This window comes from Macrobrachium nipponense, chromosome 21, assembly GCF_015104395.2.
Source record: "Macrobrachium nipponense isolate FS-2020 chromosome 21, ASM1510439v2, whole genome shotgun sequence".
Lineage (NCBI taxonomy): Eukaryota > Metazoa > Arthropoda > Malacostraca > Decapoda > Palaemonidae > Macrobrachium > Macrobrachium nipponense.
The window spans coordinates 24,318,632-24,341,815 of NC_087212.1; the positions used below are offsets into that span (position 1 = coordinate 24,318,632).

Genomic DNA, 23,184 nt, shown 5'->3' on the forward strand with positions numbered 1-23,184 from the left:
CAACTGCTCCTAGGATGAAATCGGAGCTCTTGGCTTGAGAATGGTATGGGGCTTGGATTAATTGAGAAAATTAGAAGGGTTTTAGAGTAGGTGGCAGAATTAGCAGAGCACAGACTGTAAACAGAATACTGAATTTAGTTCTACTGGGAGCTGGAAGATATGTTTGCTTTAGAATGATATGCTATGGTTTTCATTTTAGATAGTGGTGTATTACAGTAATGTGGAAGAACTCAGTGGTACAGGTATACCATCAACTAGAGAAAACCTTCTGTATTGTAGAAAAGTAGGTTTAATGTCTATCTGACATTATGTAATTGGGAATGGCAATTTTAATGTTGTTTGTTTGTTTGTATGGTGATTTTACGTTGCATGGAACCAGTGGTTATTCCGCAACGGGACCAACGGCTGTAATTGACTTCAAAATCACGTCAAAAGTGAACTTCTACCACCAGAAACAATTTTTATGTTGATTAATAGTAGTTATTACATTTTTCCATTATTGTAGATGGAAATGCATGGTGTGTGTAATAGAAGACTTTTCCTCTGTTTCCTTTGAGTGGATTGGTGTTTCTATATACTGTATTAAAGAAACCGAGGACTTGTTTCTGTAAGAAAAAAAAGAGCCAGGTTAAAATGTAGATGTTGAATATAATTTATTATTTCCATAAGAGCAGTGAGAAACTGGCCAGTTGTAAGTCTTTCATTTCAGGGATAAACTATACATTTCAAGTAATGTGTTATATTTGGAATGTAATTTTTTCAGTCAAATATCTTAGGGAGTAGTATATTGCACCAGGAAAAGAGAGTGCTTTAAATAATACAGAAAACTTCTTAGTTCTATTTAAAGGTATGTACATGGTAAGTTTTATGTTATATAAGCATAAAACAGGAACTTTTGAACATTTCATAACAGCAAACTTTTCATTTTAATATGCACAGATATAAATTTCAACAGAAAAATACTTGAAATACTTTTTCATCACATTTTTCTCTTGCATATTACTGTATATTATATGAAGTACTCGCTGCTGTACCCAGCGTTGCTCAGGATAAAAAGGGGCATACTGTCTGTGATGATAACCCCTAAGGGTGGATTATGCAATCACTTTCAGTATAAGTAATCACTTGGGATCCTGTCAAGCCAAAGAAGTTGTAAAAAATCCGAAGAGTTTGCGGTCAATTCTGAAAAAAAAAAATGAGGGGCATGAAAAAGAAGGGTTAAGGCCCCCTTAGAGACAGCCCTCACATTTAGAATTTTGACTAATACCTACCGGGGCGTCGGAGCTAGGGGAGTCTATGGTAAAAATTTGGTAGCCCTAGCTTTCATAGTCTGGGTGTGCATAACAAACACAGACAGAAATTGCCTTTTCTATATGTAGACAAGAACACCATGCACCAATTGCTAATTATAAGAAGGGTAAATGTTATTGATGATAGTGTAAGAACACCACAAGACCAGTCCCTTGATTTAGGAAGAATTATGTTAGTAATTTTAACTGTACTACACATCAATTCTTCTTGATACTCTAAGTTATAAAAGTAATGTCATCAGCACTACATCACATACATGAAATAACATAGAATATCTTGTAAATATCCCTTAGGATGAGCCAAGGAATTTGTGAGAATCAGGCAACTTGTAGTCCTTAAGGAAATAATAAAGACCATTTTTTGGTCTTGAGGTGAACTGTGAATATTACATATGTCTATCTTATTGCTCAAATTTCATAGCAAAAGTAATGCCATATTTTCATTTGGGATAAATTCCCTGTACTATTATACAATTTTGGCATGACATTACCAAAACTGAGTAGCCAATATTTATGGATCTTGGTATATTATTGTGTTTTTTATATGTAACATATATATTTGTTTTGTAACATACATATTTGTTTGTATGTGTACTATATATATTTTTATTTAGTATTGTGCCTTTTATTTCTGCTAAGTAAGTTTTTTTAATATCTCATATACTATTAGCATTAATTGACTCCTTATTGGATTGCTTAAATCAACTTTATAATGTAGGCACCATATGTTATTCAGGGATGAGTGACTGGATGTGTGATTTTGGACTAAGGATGTATTGTTTCCTGTAAATCACACCTGATTGACATTTGAGGTGCTGTTAATTGCTATAATATACTTACTTTGGGGTTGTATATCACTAAGTTTTATTTTTGTCGTTATTGTAATTTACAAAAGGTAAAAAAGGAGGAAAACTTGTGGTTGTAGCTGTTGCAGATAAAAGACAAAGATGAACTTGAAAATTACCCTTTCATCTTGTGTAAAAAATTACTCCGTCATCTTGTGTACTATAGTAGTTTCTCATACATTTAATAAAAATTTTGTATCCTGATTTACTTAATATATTACAGTATATGTTAATATTAAGTTAACATGTGAGTGAATAAAAATCCCATTAAAATTATCGTTATATTTAATATTTTTTCTCTCACTGTTTACAGAATTAAACATCATGAGTATAGGAGAATTGAATGAGGCATACATGGAATTGGAACTCGTTATCCGGCAATATTCAGAAACTCTCATAAATCAGTTGGCCCTAAGGGATGAACTAGAATATGAGAAGGAACTGAAGAATTCATTCATCTCCCTCCTCCTACAGGTGAGAAAATCTGTTCCCCAGTTAACAGTGTGCTATAATTAACAATATTTCTTGTACTTTTTCTTTTCCTTTTAATATCATTGGCAACAGCATTTTTCTCAAATTTATAGGTTCGTACTTATGTTAACTGGTAAAAGTTTTAAGTAAATATTTTTCAATGTATGGAGTTTACTTTGTAAATAAAGAGATACTTGATGAAATTGGTATTACAGTGAGTTAAAAAAAGATCAGGTTCCAAGATTGATTGTTCGTTATTGCTAGAAATAGAAGCCAGTATATGAAAATTGTTCAAAAGGCATACCACCAGTGAATTATTTTCTAGTGACAAAAGTATTGTACATAGAAAGTTAACATAACACTGTTTACTAGTACAGTGTACATTGAGACAATTGGTAGTTTTATTTGGTATGGTTTGTAAAATGCATGCCATTTTTTTATGCAATCGTCTCATAAATTACATACCAAAAGTTTGTACTTTTATATGGTTGGATATAAAATTATATCTCCCCCTTTATCTTTAACACTTTCTGCATAAATTACTATCTCATCCATGTCCTTATCTGTGTCCATTCTTTGATTTTCTAGGCCATCCTATTGGTTATTGTTCTACTACTTCCCTAGTTATCCCTAGTTATTACTACCGAGACTGCCTGCTTCCATCCATTTCCTCATAACATGCCTCATCTGTGTCCATCTTTGAGACTTCAGTTTGTCCTATTGTACTCCAGTCATGCATCTTGATTGTCACCTTTGTTAACTGAACATGCTTCCATTTCATATAACAGTGCAGGCCATAAGCATGCCTAATGCCTTTTAAGTGAGTAATTATTTATTTTGCAATAGTTTTGAGCTTTGTAATTTCATACCATTCTCATTTATTTTACCAGGTGCAGAACAAGAGACGGAACTTTAATGTGGAGAAGAAGAAACAGAAGAAGGTTGGACCAAATGGCATTGATCCAAAGGTGGATTACATCATATAAAATCATAAATATGTTGAAGTTTGTCCTTGAATGTAAAGCACTAATTCTGAAATGCCATCTTGAAAATGTTGTAACCACCGACTGGAATGCCCATTCTGTTTTGTTTTAGTTGTGTAGAATAATCTTAAGATTAAGGATCTCACCAAAGATTTACTGATGTAAAAGAAATTTAATTATCAAATATTTTAGAAAATTAGTTTTATCTATAAATGGAAAATTTTCTCTTTCATTGCAAATCTTTGCAAATGACTGTTTGTCTTGTGCTGTGAATTTCCAATAAGGAAATTCAGTTTGAAAACAAAACTTAATTTGAAATGTTGCAATATATATAAAAAAAAATTTAGTATACAGTAGTACAGTATTGAACATTCATTCTAAAAAATTATGAAAAATGTTGGTGGTTATTTAATTATTACTACATTAGATTTCCACTAACATTTCAGCAACAGCAAATGATGTAAAAATAATTTTAGATTATGGATTATATTGGGATTAATTACATTCTAAGTAAAGATCAGTACAGCACTGTAATATTTTAGTTTTTGAGTTAATAATGCTGTATATTCACCTTGAATGTTATAGATGCACAACTAACTAAGTACTATTCTTCATGCACTGCATTTTTTTTTCTGACTGCTTTTGTTAGGTTTGTCCCAACTGTCTTTAAAGCATGGCATAAATTCTTTGAAATTGTTTGCAATGTTTTGTACCTTGCAATTGCATGTTCTCAGAATCAATATGGAAGTTATTGAAAATGAAATTCATGCACTAATAATCATGGATAAGAGTTTCTTCATACCAAAGACCTTGGCTCTGTATGCTTTTGCATATTGATAAAAGGAAAATTCCAATAACTCCTGGAAGATTTCTTAACAGTAAGAAAACGTACATACTAGCCTTATATGTAATGCTGGAAGATTACGCTATACAGTAGTAAGAAAAAGCTACCTAGTTCTATTCTTAATGCATTAGGAAATCAGTTAAGAACTTCATTTTACTCCAATTTCAAAGTAATGCCAAAGACTGAAGACAACAAAGACAGCAGTTTGTGGATTTTACTAAGTTCAGTTACTGTTATGTTTTTCTCCACCTATTTAAATGTTTTCATAATTCTCTCTCAAATATATCCTTACTGAATTTACATGTATATTTGTACAGTACATTATACCCAATTAGTAGCAGCCTTATTTATATTATTGTTAACATTTGTTTTCTGTGTGAACTGCAGTGTATTAACTACACATAAACCAGTTGTGGAGGACTGTATGTTTTAGGGCAGTGCTATTATGTATGTTGCTGAATCATTAGGAATACTAGCCTTTAAGTACATAAAACACATAATTAATTATATTTTTCCCTCTTTTCTCCAGTATCTTACAACTGTTATTCCCTATGATGTGGGACATGGACCCCCACAGAATGAGACTCTTCAGATCCTTATTAAGAGTAAGTATTGTAGCATATATATAACCAAGTACAGGCAGTCCCCGGGTTACGAAGGGGGTTCCATTCTTGAGACGCGTTGTAAGCCAAAAATCCTCGTAAACCGGAACATCGTAAAAAATCCTAAGAAAATCTTACTTTTAATGCTTTGGGTGCATTAAAAACTATGTAGACTGCATTCTTATTGCATTTTTCATCAAAAGAAACTTCAAATATTGATTATTTTGCATTTTTGGAGTCATATTTCTTCTGTCAGATCATCATTGTAGGCGTCGTAACCCTGGAACGTGTCGTAAACCTGGAAATAATTTCTGATAAATATAATTGAAAAGCGTTGTAACCTCAGAACGTCGTAAGCCGGGGACTGCCTGTATACTGAATTTGAGTTCAGAATGTGAAATTAATATGTTTCATATGTGTAGTTACAAAAAAGCTGAATGTTATTTTTTATCCTCTTTCTTATAGGAATTTACACCACTAGTGACTTTGCCTTTAATTTGCTTCAAGTAAATTAGCTATTTTTTACCCCTTATTTATTACTGTTTCCAGATTTTAATTTCAGTAAACAATATTCTTTTCTTGGTATATCTGTCTGTTGTAAGACTTCCTTAATTTTCTGATGTTTTATTAGTTTGTGTAGTCATTTTAACTGTGACAGAACTTACTAGTAAATAAAAAAAAAATTAAATATATGATAAATATAGTTTGATCTGGACAATATGTATATTGATTGTTAAATTTAGATGACAATGATAACCATAAGGAGAGATGCAAGAGTATTGGCACGTAGACCTGGGTTAGTGTTCACAAATGTTTTTTATTCATCTTTTGCAGTTTTGATGGCCATTAATGAAGACAGTCCAACAGTTCCAACATTACTCACAGATTACATATTAAAAGGTGAGGGTTTTTATTCATTAGTAATTAAATAGGTATTGTTACATCATAGTTTTATATATTTTAGCTCTATACAGCACTGTATTTTAATATTCAAGACAATGCCTTTATCTTTTATTACTTTGTCACCTAAATGGAATGCTATTTTGTTTAGCTTTCATAACAGCCAAGACCTTGACATGGAATCTAAGGAAGATACAGTAGTGTGTTGTATAAATAATGGAAAAATATTGTGTTCTGATAGGATACACAAACAGTTAATAAGTTTTAGGCACAAAGCAATAACTCTTTAAAAGTTGTTTTTATCTACTGTAAAAAGAAATCACATCATCTTTAAAGTAGAAAGGATTTAATTCAAGATCTGTGATAAAAAAAAGAAATCCACTTATAACATCAGTATAGCTCCTAACTTTGTGGTTTGTTGCCACTTCTACAAAAATAAGGGGCAACAACAAATCCAACTTAGCAACGATTTTTTTTTTAATGAAAGCCTTTGTGATATATACATAATTGCTTTTAAGTGCAAGTAATGTCTGTTTACATTTATAAGGAACTGTGCTTAAAAACCGTTACCCTGATAGCTTTACTCTGTTATAATATAGCTGTTAGTTAAGTAATAATTTAGTAGTATTTTTGTAAACCATTATTTTTTTATTTCTAATTGAACATTTACTCAAGATGAAATTATTGTGAGTGAAGGCATTACATTAATGAAGTGAGTGTTTTGCAGGAAGAGTATTATTGCATTTAACTACTACGTATTACCCCAAAAATTGATTTCATATCCAATAACAAATTATTCTCCATGGACCCTGTATGTCTGACCTTTTGACCTCTGAACTAACCGAGGTAATTAAAAATATATTGTCATTTACAAAGCTAGTGCCTGCCTGTTTTCTTTATAGGTGTTAATTTTTTACATCATCTTTTGAAAGATAACATCTTTTGTTTAGGCACTGTCTACTATCATCCAAATTAGAGTTGAAAATATAGTCCTATTTTGTCTAGTTGGTATGCAGTCAGTAAGTTTTTTTTTTATAGATAATAAACATGTTGATGTTCTCCAATAAATATTTTAACTTTTCCGTTGTGCATTGTAACTGTTCATTGATAAAATGCATATTATATTCCTTTGGGAGTTGAAAATTTGTCTGTGGTGCTAGTGCTGCTTTTGCTATTTATTGCATTTGATGTGTTTAATTCTAAAATTGAAAAAAAGAGCTTTACCAAAAATAAATGTCAAAACAGGGTGCTACCATAAAGTGCTACAATAGTAATCAGATTGCTAATAAGTTATACAAGTATAATGGAAACTAACTACTAAATCATATTAGTCATCCCTTTCTTAGTGATTTAATAAGCTTTTGCACTAAGTGACAAGCCCTTGAAGTCATAGTAATCTCAGCCCAACTTTCTCATTCTCAGTATTTTCTCTTCTGAAAAGTTTTCCCTTATCTCAGTGCAGTTATTCCAATTGCATTTCTGTGAAATAATATGTTACTCTGTACTGTTACTTGATCTATGGTAGGAATTGTGAATTGGTGATTTATAAATATGACAAAAAGTTCAGCTTTCTTATCAAAAGGAGTATGTATGTATATACCCTAATTATGTTTAAAGGATCATAATTTTCAAATAATGCTTTGAACTTCATTTTTAAAAAATTACATGTAAAATGATCATCTGAAAATAAAATATTGTAGACATAGAGGGCCTCTTTATGATAGCTCTTCAAAAGTTGGCTCTTATAACCTGGAAACCTAAAGTATAATCAAACATGTAGGCTCTCTGGAATTTTTCCACTTGGTCTGGCTATGATTTTTGTAGCATAGTTTGACTTTGGTCAACCTTTTCAGTAGGCAGAAAATGTTCAGGTTTCCATATTCCCTTTCATTAACTTTTAGTTATGTAGATGCCTAGTTATTATAATTTCCTTTCAGTTTTGGTACATTTTATTGTGAGACACTTATTACTCTAATTTAGACTGTTACATTACTCTAATTTCAGTGTTTATTCTATTTTATTTACTGAAACTGTTAATTCTTATAAATACAATTTATTCCTAGGGGAATACTACCATTTGCCTGTCATATATGCAGTATCATTACCATGAGCTGGAAAGCTGAGGGTAAAATGGCAAAAGCAGGGGGTGGGGGGGTGGGGGTTGTTATCCATGTTCTCCTTACACCATTCTATGTCTTCCCTTGGCTGTCACAGCATTCCAACATATCCTGCTTTATTCCCTTTGTTGTTTGTGTTTTTGGATGAATACCCAGTTTTCCTTGTTATTTGTTAACATTTTCCTGGCCTCTTGTATTGTGTATTTGATTTTGCTTGGTTTTTATGTCTTTTGGCTATGTTTTTCTCTCTTATGGACAATAAACAAGACCAACACCATTGTGAGGGTTGTAGGCAGCCATGTAGCTTTAACTGTTGTATCCAACCCCCTGTACTTTACTCTTACTATACAGTTTGTGCTACTACTTGCAGAGGAAGGAAATGTAATTTTGCCCTTCCTTGTGACAAATGTGTATCTCAGCCATCACCCCAGTGGGACAAGTATGGCAAGAGAAGGAGGAAGCCTAGGAAAGTTTTGTCAGCTTCTTTGGAGGATATCTAAGGGTGTGTATGGGTGGGAACCTAGGACACCATCTCGTTGGGCTCGCTAGAGTACTCTGGGGCATTGGCAACATGAGCACTTCCATTCTAGGGAGGGATCTCCAATCTCTTCCACCCCTCACTCCTCCCCCCAATCTCCTTACTTGTTGCCACTGCATATGGAATGAGATGTTGATTACCTTCTGCCTTTTCCATCAAGAGGCTTGACTAGTGCTGGATGGGAACAGGAGTGAGGGAGTGTAAGCCTGGATTAGCTCCCTCTTTTTCAGAGGGAAGGGTAGCTCAAGGCTCCAAGGATCTTCTAAGTTTGGAGGTACTTGCTCTTCCATGCTGAGTTGGAACAGTGATTTCCAGAGATTTTCCAGCTCATTCATGAATGCAACAATCTTAGGGAAGCAACCTCAGTTTTAGCCTTGCCTATGAACTTGTCTTCAGAGTGGATTTTGGGTTCTACTTTGGAGGCGAGGTATTTGGTGAGGCTGCTGTGGTTATTGTCGTTGTCTTGTGGTATTTTGGTGGAGGTGAACATGCAGTCTGTGGGTCTAAGAGTTCCCTTGCTACTAGCAAACCCAGTAAATGCCTTCCTCTCCACCTCTTACCCACCAGCAAAAGTTCTAGCCACTGGAGGATGCATAGGATCTGCCTCTCTGGCTGGATGCATCAGTCTGCTGATAGGCTAACAACCTCTCCCTCAAGAGACTCCATCATGTGGAGTCTAATAATTTGGAATCCATTGCTGTGGCTTCAATACATGTAGTCTTAGCATCTCAGCTAGGACTGCATAGTCAGACGAGAGCTATTGTTATGAGACTGACGTGGTAGGGCTTTCTTCTCCCTTGTGCACCAAGTTTCCAACCAGTAGTCTAACTTGGTCCTGCAATGGAGGGATTGTGTACTCTCCCTATTTTCTTGGTAGATATCTTATGAAAAAAAACAGCCTCTCACTGTGGAATAGTTTGACCTTTCCCCAAGAAAAGTAAAATGTAGTGGTGGAACTTTGTACTTCTTTATTCTGCTGCAATGTATGATAAACCTGTGGGCTTGCCAAACCAAACCCAAACTTCAGAAACCCAGGCAACAGCAGCAATCTTCTCCTTTTGCTAAAAGGTGGAAAATCTTCACATCCCTTTCATTCTCCCTTCCCTGGTCAATCCAAGAGGGGTGATAGAGGAACAAAGAAGGTGGTTGTTGATAGTGGTAATCCCCCTTCTCCAATACCACAAGTGGGAGGTTGCTTGTCATGCTGTTGGGTATTGTAGCAGCAATAATGAGAGGAACCTTGTGTTGTGTCAGTTCTTTGAGTTGGATAACAGGCCTCCATTCAAGAACCTTCTCCTTTCCTTATCCATGACACCAAATCTGTTACCAACATAATTTCTAGATTTGTGGGAATCTCAAGCCTAGTTGGTAGAGATGGAAATGGAGAAAGTTGCCATAAAAATTATGGATCGCTGATCTCTGGGGTTTTACAGCTGTCTCTTTCTGGTAGAGAGGACTCCAGAAGCTGGAGACCAGTCATTGACCTCTTGGCCTTAAGCAAATATATTTGGCAGTATCAGTTCCCAGTGAAGCCTGCTCATTCTCATTAGATCCCATCAGAAAAGGCAACTTCATAATCTCAACAAACCATCTGAATTCTTACTTCCAAATTCTCATTCTCAGGACTCAAAAAAGTATCTCTGCTCTCTCTGCAGTGAGGCAGTGTTGCAGTTCAGAGCTCTGTACTTCTGACTAGCAACAACCTCTCAGGTGTCCACCCTAGTGTCTGCTCCAGCTCATTCCAAGGCTTCCTCCAGGGAATACATGTCATGATGATGTAGGAATTAGACCATGTGGCAGAAATCTGACATCCCCAAACAGCATATATTTATCTGGTCATGCTTCTGGACACCAGAGCAGTCAAAACCTTTCAGTGGGCTCCTGCCTGGATAACTTCAGGGAGGCAACTGTCCAAATCCTGTTGTAAGAACAACTCGTTCAATGGTGGCAAGTATTTCTAGTCATCTGCCACGCCTGGGAAGGTTCATCCTTTACGGGCAGTCACCTTTGCTCTCTTCATTGGCAACTGAAGCAGAATAGTCTTTCTTCCAGGACCTTCCTAACTAGCTTGTTCTTCTGAACCTTGCTCTGTGGCTGGATAACACGAACCCTCTTAGAGGAGAGCCTCTGGTTCTCCCCCTCTAGGTTTTCTTTAAGGGGTGTGGAGTCAGGATTTTCTACTTCTGCACATCAGCATGTTGGAAATGCAAGTGGTGCAACTGGCATTGCAGGGATTCTAGAACAGTCTGCAAAAACACTCAGTGGTAGTCACCAGTGTTAGAATGACAATGTCATACACCAACAAGCAGGGGAATGGTGCCCCAGACCATAAGGCAGCTGGCACTGCAGATGCAGGAGTGGGCTGTCTCCAAGCTGTTGAGCTGCTAGCCAAGTACATTCCAGGTAGGTGAAACATCCTGGCCGATTAGCTTAGCTGCAGGGGTCAGGTGGTGGGGACATTGTGATCCCAGTACCCTCAAGCAGCAGAGAAATTATTCAATCTTTGGGATCTTCCATGATCAATCTACATATTTGAAATCAAGCTGCCTGATCAATCTACATACTATTTGCAATTAAACAGCATCTAACTTACTATCTTCTGTTCAACTGCCCCAGACCCATGGACAGCAGTGGCGGTGACCCCTCATTGACCACACAAGTCATACAAGGAATTATTCAATCTTTGGGATCTTCCATGATCAATCTACATATTTGAAATCAAGCTGCCTGATCAATCTACATACTATTTGCAATTAAACAGCATCTAACTTACTATACTTCTGTTCAACTGCAGACAATACAGACAGTGGACGCATGCGGTGACAATCATTGACCACAAGTCATACAAGGAATGCTGACTTTCAAGGTCATGGCACTGAGAAAGTTGTTACTGTGGCACACATTTGCCATTTGCTGGTACCATCAGGCATTTGTCCCTTTGCCTTCAAAAGTGATTATCCATCATCTCCTGTGAATGAGAGGCTTTTATTACAGGGCAGCAAGAGATATGTCAGAGCATATCTGCCATTCCTCATTAAACGTGTAACAAGGAACTACGATTGGGTCTTGGAAGATGTTACTCTCCAGTTGGAGTACCTGTTCAGCAGATCTCAGATTTCCTCTTTCTTTGCCAAGACTATTACATCTGTCTCCATGGTGAATGGCTATCAACAAGCATGTATGTGTCACTCAAAGTCTTCGGATGACTCATGTGATCCCTCATTGGCCACATGCTAAGTGATACCTGGATATGCTAAATTTCCTGGTCAAGGTACCAAGGGAGTCACTTCCGTGGCCCACCCTCCTGCATCAGCCACACATTTGCTGGTACCATCAGGCATTTCAGTCCATTCACCTTGTCGGGTAGTTATCCCAAGATACATTTGGGATATCCACCATTCTTCAGTAAATGTTTACTGAGGAATTGTGATTGATGACTAAGGTGTTACTCTCTGTTGGAGTATCAGTTCAGCAGATCACAGATTTTCTAATCTTTCTTCGCCAAGACCAGTACTTCTTAGTTTCCATGGTGAATGGGTATCATGTGACTCTTTCCCAGGTCTCTCAACTGAATGGGTTACATCTCTCTTCCTCAGTGGAGCTGTCTGTGCTTATGAGGAAATTTGAGCAGTCTTGCCTGCACTAGGAAGTTACATCAGTTTTACATGGCTTTACAGGTCCCCTGTATGAGCTCTTGTCTCATTCTTCAGCAAGAATGATTTAGCCTCAGTAAAGGGAGTGAGGGAACTGCATGGATTGTCTTATCTCATTCAACACTTGGAAGGGTGGGGATCCCTCTCATTTGCCTTTGTACTGGAGTTTGTAGCTAAGACTTCAATTCCTGATAGAGGTTCAAGCATTTCTCAATCCCTTCCCTCCAAGATTTTGTTGACAGAGAGCCAGATCTGATGCTGTTATTCCTGATCTGTGCCTTAAGAGCTACTTGAAAAGAACCTTTTCCCTACAACATACAGTTCCTCTCTGGAGGATCCGTCTTACTTGTCCACATGAGAGTGTGCGAAGGTAGAGGCATGGGACCATTTTTTGCCATTTATAAGAACTTTTTGGTTTATCAGGTAATGATGGCTGGGGTGTGGCATAAACAGACCACCTGTACCTCATTCTAATTGAGGGATGTATCCCTAAGTCCTTGACACCTTCTCCTTGGGACCAACAAATGGTTAAATTACTATGTCCAACTGGATACTGCATCTCACCTGGGTATATAGGCTTTGCATGTTCTTGTTTGGAGAGTGATTGAGGAATGAATGGTTACCCCATCCTTCCTTTCCTTTGTATCAAATGAGAATAAGGCAAGTACACTACAAGTGCTTGTTCTATTAGTTTAGAATGTGTTGCCCCTCTCTCCTTAAACCTTTTTTTTCTTTTTTTCTGAACCCACTACTTGCAATTAGCCAGATAAAGGCCGGCTGCCAGTTTGACAAATTCAACAGATTATCACAGTTCTCAAAGCTTTTTGTTCCCGTGTGTGTGTTCCCCTAAATAAGTTCCCTCTCCTTTTTGGGAATAGTATAGGTAAAGGCTCCTGCTCTGGTCTCCTTTACAGTTAAGCAGTCAGAGATTGTTCTGACTTCTCATTCCTTGCTTGCACAGACTAGCAGAAAATTTATTTTTCTTGGTGGGACTTGGTGTTCTTTGACCTGGGACGACAACTTGTAAGGAGTCAGACTTCAAAAATGCATTCCTGTGATGATCACCTATGTTTACTCATTGGCAGTCATATTGAACCATAGTTAGGACTGAGCACATGCTGTAGAGGTTTCTTATCCTGAGTAGGACTCATAAGGTGTAACTGGAATTTTAGTGTTTGTAGAAATAAGGCTATACTACAGGCAGTCCCCGGGTTATGACGGGTTCGGCTTACAACGTTCTGAGGTTAAGACGCTTTTCAATTATATTCATCAGAAATTATTTCCAGGGTTACGACGCATGTTCCAGGGTTACGATGCCTACAACACTGATCTGGCAGATGAAATATGACACCAAAAATGCAAAATAATCAATATTTGAAGGTTATTTTTTGATGAAAAGTGCAATAAGAATGCAGTTTACATAGTATTCAATGCACCCAAAGTATTAAAAGTAAGGTTTTCTTAAAATGTTTGATGATGTTCCGGCTTACGACGATTTTTGGCTTACGACGTGTCTCAAGAACGGAACCCCCATCATAACCCGGGGGACTGCCTGTATATGATTAATGGGGTTTTGATGTTCAAGATAAAAGATTTACAACTGTGGTAGAATTCTTAAAAGATCTTGAGGTTTTTTGAACGAGGGTGAGCCATGTTATTTGGAGTTTTATGTTGAATTAACATATTAGTACCAAACAATGCTTATGTTTTTATTTTCTACAGATCACCATCTAACTGGATTTTTCAAGAACATTTTTAAGCTACTATTTAGTTTTTTATGTGGCTTGCTTTATGGGGGTCAAGATAGTTCATGTTGTTCTGGTTTGAATACTGCAGAGGACTGAAATTTGCAATATGGTTGTTATTTCTGTGGAATTTTAAAGAAATTTTCAAATCATCAAGTTCCCTATTATGTGGCCAGTCCTACGTTTCCTTATGTGGCCCTGAGAGTTATGACTTTTTTTTTTTATTTCCTATTTTGAAAAAGGTAGACAGAACCCACGTCTAAGCGACAAAAGTAAAGATGTAGGGAACTTAATGAATTCTAAATTCCAGAGGGTATACTATGGGACATAAATTGGTTCATTGGAAGACAGTTGGTTTTGGGAGTATTTGAAGACAGTGAGTGCTTGTGGAAGAGCCCCAGACTGTAAGAAAATACAAGACACTTTTCTAAAAAAAACACAAGTTGGAGAACTAGTTAAAGGTGATATGAACAAAATGTATAGGAACCTAAAAAAAAAGACAAGAAACGCAAGAATAAAATTATGACAGAAATAATACACAATACATTACAATTCAGAGGGTAGCACAGAAACTCATTGAGCTATAGTAGATTCACGTCAACCGTGCATCTCATGTCTAGGCCAGTCCCTTACGATGCTCCTGATTGGCTGTTGAAAAGTTAATAACAAGGGTGCAAATTTTCAGTCTATCTCAAGGGTTCACATAGGCAGGATGTATGTTCCACCTCTCCTGAGGGATATGTCTTTCAAAAGTATCCCTCAGGAGAGGTGGAACACACATCCTGCCTATGTGAACTCTCGAGAGAGACTTGAAGTTTGCAGCCCTGTGATTGGCTTATCAACAGCCAATCAGGAGCATTGTAAGGGAGAGCCCTAGACATCAGATGCAAGGTTGATGTGAATCTGCTATAGTAATGTCACTGGACCATAACACAAATTTGTTGAGTAAAGATGGACAGGTATATCAGAATAATTTGAGATAAATGTTGGCCTCCATCCAGGATGGACTCTGTACAAAGGAGTGCAGAAGGGGAGGCTTCTTGGTCATGCTGTATGTAGATGACCTACTGTTAAAGACTAGAATTGGATGAAGTGATGTAAAAGATGGAAGATCAGAGGAGAGGACTATAAGTCATTGTTAGCAAAATCAAAATTTATGATGGTTGGAAAGGAACAAAGGGTGCTCCCGGAGAGATGTGTGGGTACCATGTATCAAACATAACAATTAGTGTCACGAGATGTTCAAGTTTTCCAAAATATAAATAAATTGTGAATATTCATACCCAAATTGTATAAGAGTACATGAGGAAGGAGGGAAAGGGGGGTTAAAATGAACTGAAGCCTAGAAGAGGTACACATTAAATTGTGAAGCCAGTATTTATAGAGGGCAGTAAGAAAAATAGCAGCATCAGCTTTGATGTGGAGCTTAAGTGATTACCTCCCATAGTAAGACTATCCCATCTATAAATAATTTTATGAATTATGTATGAGCCCTTGTACAGTGTATCACTATAGGAAGTAGACAGGGGCACTTATGAAGAAAATGGAGATTATGGAGTGTAACTACAAAATGCAGATTATTGACTGGAATGGTGGGAAAGATAATATTACAAATGAAGTTTGTATCCAGCAGCTGGAAACTACACTGAGATTACAGAGACCTCTTAGATCGAGATGTGGTGAGGAACAATTAGTCTTGAGAGTATTAGTAAATAAATTAATATGTACACTACACAAGACAGTGGGGATAACCCATTTAATTTCTAAGCCCAAAAATGAGAAATCTGATGTAAAAATATTGATATAAATTTATATCAGTAATTACCTCAATCATTAAATGATTCTTAATCTTGGTTATGTAGATAATGGGCACCAAGAATGACAAATTTTTAATCAATTTGTATTTTTCATATCCAATTGTTAAGACCTCAGGTTTGTTAGCTAACTTTCAAAGTGCCAGCTGGTAAGAGGTTAGCACAATCAAAGATTGTAAAGCAAGGAATCTGAGAGATCTGGCAACTCCTGCGCATACAAGGTGATAGCTAGTCAGAGACCGCACACCGGACCTCGTGTTGTTCCAGTCTTTTCCCCAACTCAGGAATTATTATAAAAGATATGAGGGTAGCTAGAGGTGGGCAGTAAAACATTAAGGCCTCAGATTTGTTAGCTATGAAAAATACAAATTGATTACAAATTTGTCATTTGTTCATATGCGGAACCAACCGGGCACAAAACAACCAGCTTGGAAGGAGAGCAAAAGCGCAAGCGTCTACTCCCCAAGGCGGTTAAGGAAAAGACTGGAGCGTCACAAGGTCTGGTGCGCGGTCTCTGACCAGCTATCACCTTCTATGTGCAGGAGTTGCCAGATCTCACAGATTCCTTGCTTTACAGTCTTTGATTGTGTTAACCGGTTACCAGCTGGCGCTTGGAAAGTTATCCTGTTGTTAAGACAGAAGGTTTGTTCTGCATATGAACTAAGTTTTTTTTTTGAAGTTTTTGAAATTAAGTGTATGTAGTTACATTCACACTTGTATACACAGGGAAAATTGTGCGAAGGTATTGTGCTTATTCATGAGTCATTAAAGAATTTAGGATTTATGGTATTTGTAAAACTAATACTTGCCAGTTTTAAAATTTAGACAACATAGCAAGTAAAAAATTAGAACCACTCCTGAGTAAAGAAATCTAATCTCATAGACATGACTTAAATGGGATTGTTCATTTGGTTTAAGAAGTGTTACCAATTAAAAAACAAGACATAGTGAACTTCAGTCAAGTATTCTTTTTTAAAAGAAGTATGCTGTCATTCTATGGCAGGTTTAGCTTATTCCTTTTTCTTTTGTACATGTGAGAAATACCACTGATTACTCTTTCTAGTGTGATAGATGGGAGTTGTCTTACTGAATCCTCATCATTGAAAATCTAGTCACTTGGATTAACAGCTTTATTTACTTATTTCTGGTAAAGCTCATGAACAGTACATTTTCCTTGGGTCTCCAGATTATTCATTAGTCAGAAAATACTTCAGTACTGTCATATGCATGTTCTGACCCAAACTACTTCTACCTAGAAACCTACAAAAGTGATTTTCATTTAGATGGCACATTAATTACCTGTTACCAGAACATTGCTGAACTACAGGGTTTTTCAAGGCATGTTTAGCAGTTAATCATTAAATGCCTGTCTTTTCTTCATGAATAAATGATATGGAAAGACTTCTGTGATAGTGTATTGTTGCTCTTAGCATCTTGTTTCTTTAGAAAAAGAGTAAGCTTAGCCTCCTGTATTGTTTACACTGGTTAAAGTTACTAAAAGCTCTCACATGAAGTCAATTATGTCTTTGTTGGACTTTAAAACCAGCTTCATGTTCATCCATGCCCATGGCTGGTTCATTGTCAATTGTGTTCAGCTGCCTCTTGACCAGGTCTAAGCAAAGTGGCTGACTGCAAAGAAGTATCCTCTAAATGAGATTTTTCTTTCCCAGCTATTTTAAGACAGGATTTCTTTAGGAAGTGTTTATAATGAGTGGCTCAGTGACCAGGAGTCTCCTAGCTGGATGGCTTTTTTTTTCTTTCTAAGTTCCCATAACTAAGGCTAAAGTCACTAAGGGTGGACATCACGACAACCTAATAACACTCTGGGATGGCTGTCAAATGTTGTGATTAGGGTCAAGGTTGAAGTTTCCAGCAACCACTTGTTACTTCTAGACAAAACCTTTTGAGAGTATTCCTGGGCATGCAGTTAGGGAGAACTGTAGAAGACTGGAGCCAAACAATACAATACTTAGTTATCGGGTGAGCACTGTAAAGTGGTAGGTATTTGAAGGTTACATTTGTTTTTTGTTTGACCAAACTACCTTCATCTTCTTGTTCTCCCACGAAAGTGCTGTTCATGTATGAGAGCAAAAGGGATATTGCTCTGTTTGTCTAGAACACAGAGACTTTCTACAGTTCATCACTGGGATAACCCTTAGACCTGCAAAACATGACAAATTTTTAAAGTAATTTGTATTCTTCCAAACATACAAATCTGAGGTCTTTGCATATGGCATTAACTTTCATTGCAAGCTGGAGCTGGCCGTTTTACTTAAAACAAGGTGCATATTGGTAGTTGCCTACCAACGGAATGGGAGGAATCCTCCATCCAGTTGGTAGGCATTCACTCTTACCTTTTGGCCCTGGAAGTAGAATGAGGGGTGGCTAGAAATGTGCCATTTATGTAAAGACCTCAGGTTTGTATGTTAGGAAAAATACAAATTAATTTTAAAATTTGTCATTTGCTCCTATACATATTCAAAACCCTCAGTCTTTTATATGGGGGACTCCTTAATGGGAGGATTCTGAGCAAATCTCTGAACTGACTGGTAGTTCACATCATCCGGGTCTCTTTCTTGGTCATGCAAGATCAAAGAAAGGTGGCTTATGTCTCTGATATGTTGAACATGTGTGATGTTCAACTGCCAGACTTCAGGGTCTTTGAATAAATAGAATCATCATTTATTCAAAGATAGGCTTGGGTGAACCCATATTGTCGGGGGACAATAAAGTTGAAGATAACCAACAGGTGTTAACACACACACACCCACCCCCCTTTAGCAGCCGTACACCTTAGGTAAGATGTTACCTGTCCTCAAGCCACCACAGAACCCAAGGACAAAGAGTCCGAGGATCTATGGGCAACATCCCAAAGGTAAAAAGGGGGTGAATGTGGTCTGCTGTGACCACATTTGTGTCCTTAGTACCTGTCCAACAGATCCTTCCTGAATGCTAAGGGCAGACAATGCCCCAGACCTTATAAAATCTCACCTAGAATGTCGCCTGTGGAGTGCATCTGTTTGATCACACAAAGTCAAAAGAAATGGAGGTCCTAGACACCACTTCTTGGCAGAATCAGAACCAAAAAATAAGTTTTTGGGATCAGTTTAGATGTGAAGTCGTAAGTGGTAACACAAAAGGCCTCTGGGCACTTGGTAGCCTTTAGGGTCCTTAAAAATGGAATGCTTACACTGCTGATCTCCCAGCGAATCAGACAGGAAGTCGTAAGTCCAAGACTTGTATGGTAGACACCAACAGCATCTGGAGTCCTAGGAAGTCACTTATCAAGTACTGACTAGCCTCAACATTTCTAACCATGGATGTGAAAGATGTCTCCTAGACATCGAAAGCATCTGGTACTCCCAGGAGTTCACCTATCCAATTACTAACCAGATCCAGTCGTTGCTAAACTTCGCTGACCAGACAAGAACCAGTGTTTTCAATGTGGTATGGTCGATGGGTGTTGTGATGCCCACGGTCCCTAAAGACAGACCCAAACAGTAACAGCTTTAGCATGTCAAGATAAAGGTCTGTCTACACGAGCGGGCCTGATCCGCGTGCTCCGGGGTTGATGGGCAAATTCTGGCGGGCTTATCCGTGAATGTTGTCCACACGGGTGAGGCGATGAAGAGGTGGGCATGCCCGACGATGCCAGTAGTGTGTTCAATGCGATACGATAAACACGGTGCCTACCGCAAAGAAGATATTGTGTAGCATGATATTTGTTTTGTGTGTGATGAAAAAGAAGTAAAAGAAGAGTATGTGGTGCAAAGAATGGCTCAGTAAAAGAAATGTATTTGGTTAACGTACGTCTGCCAGGGTCGTAGCTCAAGCCATCGGGCACCACCATGGTGATTTTGCTACAAGACCCATCGGGCAATTTGACAATTTGCCCGTCAAGTGTGCCCGATAGAGGGGAGGTCCGCCGATCAGGCCCGGTAGTGTGGACAGGCCTTTAGAGGACTAATCTGACTGTCTTCCTAGATCGAACAATTCTTTGAAATGTTGAGTTGCCAAGACCACTTCTTACTAACTCCGACCTTAGTGACCGAACTTGTCTGTCATACATCCATCTTCCCTAGAATGTGTCAATATTAGGTGTCCCTTCTGAATCATTTTCAGCTTCATAATAGAAGAGTAAGCTACCAAATTCAGTTAAGCACATGATTAAGTTATACATGCCTACAAGATAAGCACATATCTAAATATGGCTAGCAAAAAACTATGGGTGGTGGTTAGTCAGTTCTAGATGTTTTACAGCTTTGCCCTCAGAGATAGAAGAACACGTAAAAAAACTGTTAATATCCGTGAAGAGGCACAGATATGTTCTTTTTGCTTTATAAAGTTTGTTTTTCGAGAATGGATATTTACAAGAGTACAGTATTACTCATTATATAGGCTACTTATTCAGATGGTCATCACCCTATAGGGGGTTCCACTTAAGTGTTCCTTGTGTGGCACACTAGATGGCACTAAAGGTTTTGCAGCATGCCTTTGACCCCCACTACAACACTCTTTGCCTTGTCATCCTTACCCTTATTTGTCCAACTAGATTAACCTAGCTCTAATTTCTCACCTTCTTATAAGGAAGATAAATCCTTTGGGCAAGCCGAGCAAGTCAAGAATTGTGACTTGGTGGTCTCATTAAATCATTAGTTTAATATCTGGTAACAGGAATGAACAGTTTCCGTTTCATGAAAAGTGAAGCTATTTTTTACCTGCGGGGGGGATTTTAAATTCCTGGTTTTCCATAGGTCTGAGATGATCCCCAAAGACTGGAATTTATATTGACATACTTCCTTTAGTTCAAGTAAATCAGGCTTGTTGTAAGGTAGCCTAGTTCATAATAAGTACTAATGCAGTTTAAATTTTTATTCTAATGTTATGATTATTCTTATTGCAGTGTTGTGCCCATCATGAGCTTATGATGATGCAGGACCACTCAAGTACAGGTTAGGTGGTCTAGCATCTATTGGGGGTCTAACGGAGCAGCCGAACATCATTTGAAACATTCTGCACACTGGCATTGGAGTAAGAACTGTAACCTGTGTCACCATGAAAACTCTAAGAACTTGAATAATTTGACTTTGAAGTTGCTACTTGTTATGATGAGGAAAATTGTGTAGAATCCTATAGCAGCTAGTCAAGTGTGCCAATGGCCTGTGAATGATCATGTATAAAAGAGTAAGAAAACAACTTGAATAACCAATGACTGCATTAAACTAATATCATAATTTTAAGTCAAACAAAATTACTCCACTAGTCACAAATACTTACCAGAATGTTGCAAAAATGATTTTAAGTTTTCCTTCTTCAGTTTTAATTTCTTTCTCACACAATAATTGTACCTAAATCTCAAGTTTGTGAATATTTTTTTATTGGAGGTGTCACATATTGTAATATATGATTTATTGGAATGTAGTATTGAAATGTAGACTAAGAATATATTGACATTTAAAACCAAAGAATTTTTTAACTCATCTGTAAAGAATTTTAGGTAGTAATGAAATTCTTGAAAGCATTTGTTTCAAAGAAAAATTACAAGAAATGAGCATACTACAGTTTCATATATTCACCTTATTCATATGAAGGATACTAGTGTTCATATAAAATACCCTCCAGAATTTTAAGGTACTGTATAGCTATTTGAACATCAAAGTGTTCAATAATAAAAGTTTGCAATGCTTAAAATGCAAAAAATAAGCTGATGGTTGTATATCACTATTTACTGAAGCCCAAGTGCAATTGCTGTAATGTGTATGTGCATGTGTTATGCATGAAGCTTAAGTTCTTGTACAAGATAAATTTTATTGAAAGTTGCCTACCATCCTTCTACTGTGTAGGCTTCCTAAAACAAGTACTAATTTCCCACTGAAATATGCATTATCTATCATGATTGGACAAATACCATTTGCCATGCCCTGTTTTATTCCACATTTCTCTGGTCTTTGTGTTTCTAAATTTTGATATGCATAAAATCAGTAAGATTGTGTGCGTGTGTGTGTTTGAGTGAGATACGTACAAATGCACGATAATTTACTGAAAATTCAGTTAATCTATGCATACCTAATTTTGATTGAGATATCAATATGCTAATCCTGAACAGATACCAGAATTGCTTCAGCACACTTTCTGAATATGAACCTTAATATGGGAGGGCCTTTCATGTGATTACACACATTGCCTTTTTTTTATTGCAAATGTTTGATGCATGAACTGCCTTTTATCAATTCAGACAACAATAATAGATTTAAAATAAATCATATATTCTTAAGTATTTCAGTGTTATTAAGGATGTACATGATCACTGCCATATATTCTAAATAAGGAAAGTGTAATGAAGAGGAATAGAACTGGGCAGTGTAAACTATACCCTAACTACAGTATACAGCTTCATCTCCATCAGTAAAACTAAGATATAAATTTCCTTCTATATATATTTATAAGGAATCTGGGCAATTTTGACCAGTTAGTGGTGTATATGATTACTCAATGTGCTTTGTAACACTGTGCTTAGTAACAGTACAGTATATACATAGCAGTTCATTTACCTACCTTAGCTATTGATTTTAAAAACTTATTTGTCCAAATATCATGTATTTTTCATTCGTCGCTATGAAAATTTTAAATTGTAGATTTCCAGAGTAATGATAAAATGTGTTATTGTAATAGTTAAGTTACAATCACCAAGTAGATGTTGGCTTGTTATTAATGGATTTTATTCAAATATTTCAACTTTTTATCTGTGATGCCTTTTTCTGCATTGTATATTATTTTTTCTTTACAATGTTTTGTCACAAACCTATTTATAAATAAATTCTTTGTTCCTGAAAATCTGTTGGTTTTCCAATTACTAATAGCATCCTCTTATATGTATGGTGTACTTAGATGTGTTAAGGCGATTAGTAATTTTTTGCCATATCTAATTTATTTATATTAAAAGTTGCCCTTCAGTTGCTATAGGTTGTGAACAAAGGGGCTAAAGATTAGTTAATGTCCTCTGTACTAAACGCTCTTCATAAAATGGTTTATGTTGAGAAACAGTGGCTTACTTATGAGGAAAAAAATGTATGTATATCCCAAATTAAGAGAGATGAAAAATTCATTCTTTAAAAAGCTTGCTTTGCTCAAAATAAAGTTCTGGACTTATAAATTTGAAGCAAATGGAATGGAAAGAATCTGCAGAACCAATGGCCAACAGATACAACTGATCTCTCCAAAAGGAAGGCTGAAAAAATTTAGTGGTCAAACAACTTTCAGTTCTACTTCTTCCATGTGTAGATATCTAAAAGCAACTGATATATTTCTAAGAGGTATTGCTGAAGGAAAAGTCCTTCTCTCTACAAATGAAATCTATCGCAA

At 36.7% G+C, this 23,184-nt stretch overlaps 1 protein-coding gene across 5 annotated transcripts in view; it reads left to right on the forward strand.

Annotated features, from left to right (window-relative positions):
• Positions 1 to 22,656, forward strand: part of LOC135197847 (dentin sialophosphoprotein-like) — a 76,056-nt gene extending 53,400 nt beyond the window's left edge. For 4 of the 5 annotated variants that reach the window (XM_064225028.1, XM_064225030.1, XM_064225026.1 and 1 more), the window contains 5 exons: positions 2,469 to 2,629; positions 3,517 to 3,594; positions 4,983 to 5,058; positions 5,890 to 5,955; positions 20,726 to 22,656. In XM_064225028.1, the coding sequence (XP_064081098.1) occupies positions 2,469 to 2,629; positions 3,517 to 3,594; positions 4,983 to 5,058; positions 5,890 to 5,955; positions 20,726 to 20,742 (398 nt within the window). In that variant the 3' untranslated portion in view covers positions 20,743 to 22,656. The remainder of the gene's footprint in view (positions 1 to 2,468; positions 2,630 to 3,516; positions 3,595 to 4,982; positions 5,059 to 5,889; positions 5,956 to 20,725) is intronic. The other variant, XM_064225029.1, reaches the window with a different exon arrangement.
• Positions 22,657 to 23,184: the final 528 nt, after the last annotated feature.